This window comes from Tetrahymena thermophila (assembly GCF_000189635.1).
Source record: "Tetrahymena thermophila SB210 genomic scaffold scf_8254814, whole genome shotgun sequence".
Lineage (NCBI taxonomy): Eukaryota > Ciliophora > Oligohymenophorea > Hymenostomatida > Tetrahymenidae > Tetrahymena > Tetrahymena thermophila.
Window position 1 is genome coordinate 248,858 of NW_002476570.1, and position 12,425 is coordinate 261,282.

At 20.9% G+C, this 12,425-nt stretch overlaps 2 protein-coding genes across 2 annotated transcripts; both read left to right on the top strand. All coding sequences in view use genetic code 6, as the record gives it.

The window, feature by feature from the left end:
• Positions 1-2,790: 2,790 nt before the first annotated feature.
• On the top strand, positions 2,791-5,757 carry TTHERM_00417910 (H-type lectin domain protein; the record flags this gene model as incomplete). The annotated part of the gene is made up of 1 exon (XM_001007254.1): positions 2,791-5,757. One exon carries the CDS (start codon positions 2,791-2,793, stop codon positions 5,755-5,757), a length of 2,967 nt encoding a protein of 988 aa, XP_001007254.1.
• Positions 5,758-10,991: 5,234 nt separating this feature from the next.
• Positions 10,992-12,111, top strand: TTHERM_000417898 (transmembrane protein, putative; the record flags this gene model as incomplete). Its single annotated transcript, XM_012795410.1, has 4 exons — positions 10,992-11,090; positions 11,164-11,247; positions 11,307-11,672; positions 11,737-12,111. 4 exons carry the CDS (start codon positions 10,992-10,994, stop codon positions 12,109-12,111), a joined length of 924 nt encoding a protein of 307 aa, XP_012650864.1.
• Positions 12,112-12,425: the final 314 nt, after the last annotated feature.

Consider the following 12,425-nt stretch of genomic DNA (forward strand, 5'->3'; position numbering starts at 1 on the left):
TACTACAAAAAATATAGAGAAGAGTGTAGATAGTTTTAAAATGAAATATTATAAATAAAAAAGTAAAATTACCTAAACAAAAATAATATTTAATAAATAATTTATTTATTTTTATAATTTCATCCTTTAAAAAATAAAAGCTAATTTCAAACAAATATAATATATTTTTTTAATTCTTTTAATTTGGTTAACATCTTAGAAATATTTAAAATAATTCTTTCTCTTAAAAATTAAATATTCTTTTGTAAAAATAAAGAATTATTAGCTATGATTTATCAGTAGTCCATTAATATTAAATTAAAGAATAAAATTCTGTTTTCAATTTTTATTGACATAATGAATTTAGAATTAAAAAATTATCTTGTATTACAACAATTTATTTGATTTAGAAATGAAATAAATAGAAAAATATTTTTTATTTTTATTTCCTATTTATTTAAAATGGAGTTTTCTTCAATTCAAATCTTTTAATAACTTAAAATATTAATCAATAATCAAATTTCAAAACAATAATGAGAAAAACTATCTGATAATTATTTTTATAAACATTAAATACAATCATCATTAAGGGTCATGAAACTGTTGAAGTGGCTGTCTCTTAATAATTTGATTTTTTTATTTATAAGGTGGAGTTGGTTTAACTCACTTAAATTAAAAAATTTTACTTAACTTTGAAGATATCAAATAAATAGCCATTAAAAAATCAAAATAGTTTTTTGTTAAATTGTTCATTATATAAATGTAAGATAAATACAAAAAATTGATTACATCTTAAAGTCATCATAAATAAATATTTATTAATAAAATTCTAAGCTAAATAAAAATCTTGATTTTTTTAATTAAAAATGGAAAAATTATGCTAGTATTATTATAAAAGCTTAAATTTATCGATTCTAATTGATTTACATATTAATAATTTTTTCATAAAAATTAAAAATAATTTATTAAAGTTTTGATATATTTATAAAGACTGATTAACTATGATTTATTGGTAATCTATTAATATTAAATTAATGAATTTAATTATCTTTTCAATTTTTCTTGACATAATAAATTTAAAAAATTATCTTGTACTACAACAATTTATTTGACTTAAAAAGAATAAATATTTTATTTTCTATTTAATTAAAATTAAGTTTTCTACAATTCAAATATTTAAATACTCGCTAAATATTAATAGACAATCAAATTTCAAAACAATAATGAGAGAAGTATCATCTAATTGTAATTATCTTATAAACATTAAATACAATCATCATAAAAGGACATTATGCAGTAGTTATTGTTGTTTCTAAATCATTGGTTTTTTATTTATAAGGTGGAGTTGGTTTAACTCTCTTAAATTAAAAAATCTTACTATATTTTGAAGTAGGGGTTTAAATGAGCTAAGAAATATTAAAGCTTGACTCGTTGAAAAATTTTTCTCGAGCTAATTCAAAGAATGTAAAAGAAGATTTATCCTAATATTTATAATAGAGAAATATAAACATATAAACAAATTAAAATTAAAAATTTCAATTTTATTTATGATAGTTATATATATATGTAGGATACTGCCTTTTTCTAGGTTATACACTGAAATTTTAGATATAGCTATATTTTCAGAAAATCAAAAAAATAGTGATCTCAATTCACTAAATTTTTGAATAGCATTTGGTTATATTTACTATTTTCTTTTATATATTATTTAAGGGGAAAAAAAAATATCTTAGGAACTTTAAAATTCAAATATAAATTAATAATTAAGATAATATTCTTGAATTCTTTAATATTTTAAACTAAGTTAATTTTAAATGTTTTCTAAACAATTAAATATTATTTAAGAAATTAATATTTTTATAATTTTTGACAATAAATTTATTCAATCATTTTTAATATTTCTATATAAAAATATTTCCTTATTTAGAATAAAAATGTCTAATTATTTTAATCTTTACTTTTAGATATAAAAATTATTAAATGATTGTTTGGTAACTTGTAACTTTCCTTTTCAAGTTTTTGATTTTTAAGGAGGAAAAATATATTCTTATTTATAAAATTCTTTAATTAAATTGGTATTAAATCAGAGTTATTATACCTATATTTTCTTATTTTCAAGATGTAATCTCAAGTATTTTTTCTTTTTATCATAATTCAATTTTAAGCAGCTCCTAAAAAACTATATATTAACAATTTTTTTAAGATAGATTGAAAAAAAAAGAAAGAAATAACTTGAATTTCTTAAAATAATATTATTCTCTATTTTATGGTAAATTATAACTTTTTCTTACTTTCTTAATTTTGAGATAAAATAATTAAGAATCATTAATATTACATTCATACTTTTTATTACAAAGCTTAGTATAAAATAAAATCTAATAATATTCCTTTTATTAATGAAGCTATATATTTTGTAATTTTGATATTATTAATTTTTTACACGATAATAGTCTATTGATAAAAAATTATGTAGTTCAAGTATATTTTATTCTGTTAAATACTAAATATGCTTACATAGGCAATTTTTAATTTTGAATAAATAATTTGATATGGCAAAATGAAAAAAAATTTTAAATCAATCGATTAATCATTTTAAATAATAAAAAAATTATTCAACTTATTTTTTATATATACTTATTAAAAATAAATTTTAATATTAACTTCAACTAATTGAGTGATATTTAAAATTTTTTCTGATGAAATTTATTTTTATTTACATAGCATGTTTTTGCTTTTTTTAAATTAAGAAAACAATCAACTCAAAGTATATTAATTTTTTTAAAAAAATTAGCTAAAATTTTAAAATAATAAATGAAAAAACTATCAAAGTTAAGCAATATAATAGTCTTATTTTGTTTTATTTATCATACTTAATGTCAAGGGGATCTATATATTAATGATTTGTCTATTGTTGCAAACCCATATTTAGTTTATTGGAATGATAAAAGTATTGGCTCTCTTGATGATTAAGAAAAATAAATTTCTATACCACTAAATAAATAATTTAATTAACCTCTAGATATTCTGTTATCATTAACATGGCAAGATTACTAAAATAGTTAATATAATGGTGTTTCAGTTTAAATACAATCAATAACAAAATCAGATGTGACAATAAAAATATAAAAATAATAAAATTCTAACACAATAAATACTATTAAGGTAGCTATACTTGCTTTTGAAAAGGATTCTTCAATATTAGTAAATTAAATCAAAATTGATATTTTAAAAGAAAATTTTACATTGAATGGTGATGGCTCTTTTAGTTATAATTACCAAGACTTATATAAATTACCCAAAATAGAAAATTCAAAAAGAATCCTTAAATGCTTCATCACAGGTTACTTTTAATAGTTTACAGATAAATCCTATAATTTAAATGGATCCAGAGTAAGTATATTTTTAAATCCTTTGGAAGATGATTTGTCTGATAAATATACTATCTAAATATTAACTTTTGATTAATTAAACTCCTTAAAAAGTTTGTAATTTAATTGTCTTGAATTTTATGAGTACGATAAAACTGATAATATTTACAGTTATGTATATTTTTAAGATGACATTTCATAGATAAAAACTAAGTCAGGTGATATTTTATATGATCAACCTCAAAAAGATAGTCAAGATTGTATATAAGCCTCTTCAATTAATTTACCAAATTTATCTTCTAATCAATAAAAAGACCAGATTTTTGTTGGGTTAGGAGGATTTGATGTTGATTAAAAACTTACAGAAACAAAAGTTAGACATGAGATTATTGATTACACATCAAACAAATTAAATTTTAAGTATGTGACTTGGAATAAAGATATAGTATATGGCATTAAAACTACTGCCATAATGATTGTATATAAAAAATGTAAAGCTAGTTAAATTCAAAATTCTTTTACCAAATAATGTGTTATATAATGTGAAGACGAGTACTTTACAATTACTTATTTGGATATTAAAGTATGTTATAAGTGCGATTCAACTTATAAAACTAGTAGCGATTCAGAAAAATAATGTGTATCTTGTTCAAATACTTTATTTTTATATAAAAATGACTGTGTTAGCAAAAAACCAGATCCAGCATTTTGTGACTCTTCAAATAGATGCCAAGATTGTTTGGTTAAAGATTGTATAAAATGCTCTTAAAGCGCTAATTAATGCGATTAATGCAAGTAAAAATCATTTCTATACAATAATTAATGCTATGACTAATAACCAGATGTGACTTATTGTGATAGTAGTAATATTTGTCAATAATGCAACGCCAAAGACTGTAAGAAATGTGATAATAATCTTAGTTCTTGCTAAGTATGCTTGCCAAATTTTTACCTATTTTAAAAAAATTGTTTTAATTAATAACCAAATCAAACATATTGTGATTAATTCAAAGTATGTAATATTTGTAAAAATGTTAATTGTAAATTTTGTGACTAAAGTGATAAATGCATAGCCTGCAACGAAAATTAGTACTTATTTAATGATGATTGCCTTAAAAACAAACCAAATAATAGTTATTGTGATGGCTAAAATATATGTAAAAAATGTAATAAAAGTGACTGCTAAGATTGTGATATCTCATTAGATAATTGTATAAACTGTCCTTAAAATTATCTCTTAGAAAATAGATGCTATCCAAATTAGCAAGATAAAACATTTTGTGATTAAAAAAAAACATGTTAAAAATGCATTAACTAAAATTGCAAATACTGCTAGTCTGATTTTTAATCTTGCAATAAATGCAATGATAACTAATTTTTATTTAATAATAATTGTTTTGCCGATTAGCCTTAAAATACTTTTTGTGATGAATAAAGAATATGTTAAAAATGTCAAAACACCAAATGCTAAATTTGTTTTTCAGATTTACTTAATTGTAAAACGTGCCCTAAAGACCAATACTTATTTAAAGACGATTGCTTTTCTTCAGCTCCAGAAGGCACTTATTGTTAAGCTGATAAAACATGCACAGAATGTGAAGTAAAAAAATGTTAGATTTGTGACTAATCATTCAAAATATGTTTGAAATGTAATTTAGATTAATTTATTTTAGATGGAAAGTGTTATGACTAATAACCAGATGGAACTTACTGTAATTTAGTGAGCAAAACATGTAGTCTTTGCAAATCCTAAAACTGTAAAATTTGTGATTAGTATCTAAATGATTGTAATTAATGTGAAAATGGTAAATATCTTTACGATAAAAGATGTTTAAATACTAGACCAGATAATACTTACTGCGATTCTAATAATATTTGTTAAGTATGTAAAGACACTTTATGCTAAGAATGCGATGTATCTTTACAAACTTGTTTAAAATGTCTAGATAAAAAATACCTTTTTGAGCTAAAATGCTATGATGCTTAGCCTGAATAAACTTATTGCATCAAAGACGAATATAATTGTAAAAAATGCATTAATTTAGATTGCAAGTTTTGTAGTAGCGACTAAACCTCTTGCACAGAATGTTAGCCAAATTAATATTTATTTAAATAAAATTGCTTTTAGAACTATCCAGACAATTCTTTTTGTAATTAAAATAATTAATGTTTATAATGTACATAGCAGTATTGCAAAAGATGTTATTAAGATCTAAGTATTTGTGAAATATGTTATGAAAAATACTATCACTTTGAGGGGTCTTGTAAAGAAAACTAACCAGACAGATCATACTGCTAATAAGAAAATAAAATATGTCTGAAATGCTTGAATAATAGTTGTCAAGAATGTTATTAAGATTTAAAATAGTGCTCTAAATGTCGTTAGGGGTACTTTATTATTAGAAAATGAGTGTTATTAATCATAGCCAAAATAAACATTTTGTGATTTTAAAAATGAATGTTAAAAATTTAACTAACCATTCATAAAGGAAATATTTTTATTAATAAATAAAAAGATGAATAAAAAAATAAAAATTTAATTAATAAAGATTATTAGAAACTAAAGTCTTAATATGAAGAACATTGAATTGAAAGTGAAAATGATAAGATTAAGTATTTACAGATGATTGAAAATTAGGGCATTAAGTAGAATAGACCTGATAGCACTATAAAGGATCAAGCTTATATAATTAGGAATTTAAAATAATAGATTTAAAATTTAGAAAACAGTTTAAGAAATTAATTAGAGATATTTTTTCATAAAAATAAAAAATTATTTTGTAAAAATAATTGATTAAAGTTTTGATATATTTATAAAGAATGATTAGATATGATTTATTGGTAATCGATTAATATTAAATTAATGAATAAAATTTTCTTTTCAATTTTTCTTAACATAATGAATTTAGAATTAAAAAAATTATTTTTTATTATAAAAAATTTATTTGACTTAAAAATATAATATAATAAAATACATATTTTATATATTTTATTTTCTATCTAAACTAAAATTGAGTTTTCTACAATTCAAATTTTTTAATACCTGCTAAATATTAATAAATAATCAAATTACAAAAAAATAATGAGAAAAGTATCATCTAGTTGTAATTATTTTTATAAACATTAAATACAATCATCATTAAAGGAAATTAAACTGTAGTTATTGTTGTTTCTAAATCATTGATTTTTTTATTTATAAGGTGGAGTTGGTTTAACTTGCTTAAATTAAAAAATTTTACTTTACTTTGAAGATATCAAATAAATAACCATTAAAAAAAAATCTAAATAGTATTTTATTAAATTATGTATTTTGACTAATGTAAGATAAATAAAAAAATTGATTACATTTTTAAGTCATCATGGATAAATATTAATTTAGTAAAATTCTAAACTAAATAAATAGCTTGAATATTTTAATAATGTAGCAAATTCAAAGAGAATAAAAAAAATAATTTTAATGATTTGGAAAAACTATGCTAGTCTAATCTAAATTTATCATAAAAAAGCAAATTAAATTTATAATTTCCTATTCAAAGTAAATAATATTAAACTATAGTTTAGATATTTAAGATATAATTAAAAATTTATTTAATCTCTTAAAGAATCTAATATTTTAATTATTGAATACATTTTGTGTTGGATATGTTTCTTTCATAGAAATATTTACTATTTTCTTTTATAGATTATTTAAGGGGGAAAAAAATATCTAAGGAACTTTAAAATTCAAATGTAGCAATCCATAATTAAGATACTATTCTTGAATCCTTTAACATTTTAAAATAAATTTTAAATATTTTTTAATAATAAAAAATTATTTGAGAAATTAATATATTAAAAATTTTTGATAATAATTTTATTCTATGATTTTTAATATTTCTTTACATATTTGTAAAAATATATTTCCTTATTTAGAATAAACCTATCTAATTATTTTAATCTTATCTTTTAGATATAAAAATTATTAAATGATTGTTTGGTAACTCTGTAACTTTCCTTTTCAAGTTTTTGATTTTTAAGGAGGAAAAACATATTCCTAATTATAAAATTCTTTAATTAAATTGATACTAAATCAGAATTATTATACCTAAATTTCCTTATTTTCAAGATATGTAATCTCAAGTATTTTTTCTTTTTATCATACTTCAATTTTAAGCAGCTCATAAAAATTATTTTTACATAATAATAGACTTAACTATAATTAATCTTAAAACAACTCGTTCATTATATTTACATTTAAATTTAACAAAAACTTATTTATTTACTTCTCATATATAATATTTTTTTATTATACCTGTAATTTGGTATCTTTAACAAATAAGATTTGTAACCTGAACTATTTTATCATACTTCTATTTAAAGCAGTTCATAAAAACCATTTTACTTTAACAAAAAATGTTGTTTTTTTTTCAAAAATTAAAAATTTTTTAGACATACAAAAATAAATTTAACAACACAAAACAATTTTTATTTTATAATATATTTTTCTTAAGAAAAACAGTATTATTTTCTAATATCCAAAACTAATTAATATTCTATTTATCGCAAACTAAATATATTTTAAAAATATTCTAATTATAAATTTTCAAGATATGTTTGATTATAATAATGAGAGTATCAAGCTATATTATTGGTAGTATTATCATTTTAAATTCATAGTCAATATTTTAAATTTACCTGCAGAAAAACTAAAAGTCACTATTAATTTAAAAATGTTCTTTATTATCTATATTGATTAATACCAATATAATAAATTGAATTTCATAAAATAATATTATCCTTTATTTTCATGGAGTTTTACAACTTTTTTTTCATTTTTACTTAGTTTTGAGATAAAATAAACCATTTTAATTAAGAATAATAAATATTTCATTCATACTTTTCCTTACAAAGTTTGGTATAAAATAAAAGTTAATAATATTCTTTTTATTAATGAAGCTATTTATTTTGTAATTTTGATATGATTAATTTTAACGCATTAATAATCTAGTGATAAAAATTCAAGTAGTTCAAGTATATTTTATTCTGTTTAATACTGAATATGTTTACATAACAATTATAAAATTTTGTATAAATCATTTGATTTGGCAAAATGGAAAATGTTTTTTAACTATTAAATAAATCGATTAATTATTTTAAATAATAAAAAAAATATTCAACTTATTTTTTATATCTACTTATTAAAAATATATTTTAAAATTAACTTCAATTTATGGAGTGATATTTAAAATTTTTTCTGATGAAATTTATTTTAATTTACATAACATGGATTTGCTTTTTTTTAAATTAAGAAAACAATCAAATCAGAGTATATTAATTTATAAAAAAAAATTAGCTAAAATTTTAAAATAAATAATGAAAAAAGTATCAATGTTAAGCAAAATTATTGTCTTATTTGGTTTTATTTATCATATTTAATGTCAAGGGGATCTATATATTAATGACTTATCTATTGTTGCAAACCCATATTTAGTTTATTGGAATGATAAAAGTATTGGCTCTCTTACTGATTAAGAAAAATAAATATCTATACAACTAAATAAATAATTTAATTAATCTCCAGATATTCTGTTATCATTAACATGGTAAGATTACAAAAATAGTTAATATAATGGAGTTTCAGTTTAAATACAATCAATAACAAAATCAGATGTGAAAATAAAAATATAAAAATAATAAAATTCTGATACAATAAATACTATTAAGGTAGCTATACTTGCTTTTGAAAAGGATTCTTCAATATTAGTAAATTAAATCAAAATTGATATTATAAAAGAAAATTTTACAAAGAATAGTGATGGCTCTTTTAGTTATAATTACCAAGACTTATATAAATTACCCAAAATAGAAAATTCAAAAAGAATCCTTAAATGCTTCGTCACAGGTTATTTTTAATAATTTACAGATAAATCCTATAATTTAGAAGGATCCAGAGCAAGTATATTCTTAAATCCTTTGGAAGATGATTTGTCTGATAAATATACTATCTAAATATTAACTTTTGATTAATTAAACTCCTTAAAAAGTTTGTCATTTAATTGTCTTGAATTTTATAAGTACGATAAAACTGATAATATTTACAGTTATGTATATTTTTAAGAAGACACATCATAGATAAAAACTAAGCCAGGTGATATTTTATATGATTGTTCTCAAAATAATCAAGATTGTGTTTAAAAATCTACAATTAATTTACCAAATTTAGCTTCTAATCAATAAAAAGACCAGATTTTTGTTGGGTTAGGAGGATTTGATGTATATTAAAAAGTTACAGAAACAAAGGTTAGACATGAGATTACTGATTACACATAAAACAAATTAAATTTTAAGTATGTAACTTGGAATAAAGATATAGTGTATGGCATTAAAACTACTACCCTAATGATTGTATATAAAAAATGTAAAGCTAATTAAATTCAAAATTCTTTTACCAAATAATGTGTCACATAATGCGAAGACGGGTACTTTCCAATTGCTTATTTGGATACTAAAGTGTGTAATAAGTGCGATTCAACTTGTAAAACTTGTAGTGGCTCAGAAAAATAATGTACTAGTTGTTTTGATAAATATTTTTTAAATAGTAATACTTGTTAATAATGTCATCCAAATTGTTAAACTTGCAGTGGTAATACTCAGTCTTAATGCTTAAGTTGTGATTAAAAATATCTTTTTTCAAATCAATGCTATAATGATTAGCCCCAAAATACTTACTGTGATGATTAAAAAAAATGTTTGAGATGCCTAAATTCTAATTGTTTAACTTGTGATATATCTAAAAATACATGTTTATCTTGTTCAAATACTTTATTTTTATATAAAAATGACTGTGTGAGTAAAAAACCAGATCCAGCATTTTGTGACTCTTCAAATAGATGCCAAGATTGTTTGGTTAAAGATTGTATAAAATGCTCTTAAAGCGCTAATTAATGCGATTTATGCAAGTAAAAATCATTTCTATACAATAATTAATGCTATGACTAATAACCAGATGTGACTTATTGTGATAGTAGTAATATTTGTCAATAATGCAACACCAAAGACTGTAAGAAATGTGATAATAATCTTAGTTCTTGCTAAGTATGCTTGCCAAATTTTTACTTATTTTAAAAAAATTGTTTTAATTAATAACCAAATCAAACATATTGTGATTAATTCAAAGTATGCAATATTTGTAAAAATATTAATTGTAAATTTTGTGACTAAAGTGATAAATGCATAGCCTGCAACGAAAATTAGTACTTATTTAATGATGATTGCCTTAAAAACAAACCAAATAATAGTTATTGTGATGGCTAAAATATATGTAAAAAATGTAATAAAAGTGACTGCTAAGATTGTGATATCTAATTAGATAATTGTATAAGCTGCCCTTAAAATTATCTCTTAGAAAATAGATGCTATCCAAATTAGCAAGATAAAACATTTTGTGATGAAAAAAAAACATGTTAAAAATGCATTAACCAAAATTGCAAATACTGCTAGTCTGATTTTTAATCTTGCAATAAATGCAATGAAAACTAATTTTTATTTAATAATAATTGTTTTGCCGATTAGCCTTAAAATACTTTTTGTGATGAATAAAGAATATGTTAAAAATGTTAAAACATCAAATGCTAAATTTGTTTTTCAGATTTACTTAAATGTAAAATGTGCCCTAAAGACCAATACTTATTTAAAGATGATTGCTTTTCTTCAGCTCCTGAAGGCACTTATTGTTAAGTTGATAAAATATGCACAGAATGTGAAGTAAAAAAATGCTAAATTTGTGACTAATCACTCAAAGTATGTTGGAAATGTAATAAGGATTAATTTATTTTAGATGGAATGTGCTATGACTAATAGCCAGATGGAACTTACTGTAATTTAGAGACAAAAATATGTAGTCGTTGCAAATCCTAAAATTGTAAAATTTGTGATTAGAATTTAATTTCTTGTAATAAATGCTAATAATTATTTTATTAGTATGAAGATTAATGTTTTTCTGATTAACCTAATTAAACTTATTGTGATTATTCATCAGAATGTTATAAATGCGGAAATGAAAGCTGTGCGAGGTGTAATTCTACTCTTGAATAGTGTACTACTTGTTAAAAAGATTATTTTTTTTATCAATAAAATTGCTTTAGCAGCCGTCCAAAGTAAACATATTGTGATTAAAAAATAAACAATTAAAGCGATTGCGAATAATGCAAGGTTGACGATTGTTTATATTGTGACATTAATTTAAATGATTGCAATTAATGTGAAAACAGTAAATATCTTTACAATAAAAGATGTTTAATGACTAGACCAGATAATACTTATTGTGATTCTAATAAAGTTTGTTAAGTATGTAAAGACATTTTATGCTAAGAATGCGATGTATCTTTACAAACTTGTTTAAAATGTCTAGATAAAAAATACCTTTTTGAGGGAAAATGCTATGATGCTTAGCCTGAATAAACTTATTGCAGCAAAGATGATTATAATTGTAAAAAATGCATTAATTTAGATTGCAAGTTTTGTAGTAGCGACTAAACCTCTTGCACAGAATGTTAGCCAAATTAATATTTATTTAAATAAAATTGCTTTTAGAACTATCCAGACAATTCTTTTTGTAATTAAAATAATTAATGTTTATAATGTACTTAGCAGAATTGCAAAAGATGTTAGTAAGATCTAAGTTTTTGTGAAATATGTTATGAAAAATACTATCACTTTGAGGGATCTTGTAAAGAAAACTAACCAGACGGATCATACTGCTAATAAGAAAATAAAATATGTCTGAAATGCTTGAATAATAATTGTCAAGAATGTTTTTAAGATTTAAAATAGTGCTCTAAATGCCCACAAGGGTACTTTCTCTTTGAAAATGAGTGTTATTAATCATAGCCAAAATAAACATTTTGCGATTCTAAAAATGAATGTTAAAAATGTAGCAAAAATCCTAGTTGCTAAACTTGTGAATCTGATTTAGAATCATGCCTCACTTGCCCCAATAGTTATTTATTTGAAAAAAAATGTATTGAAAAAATTCCTGATTAAACCTTTTGCAATGATTAAAAAGTTTGCTAAAAATGTTAAAATCCTAATTGCCTTACT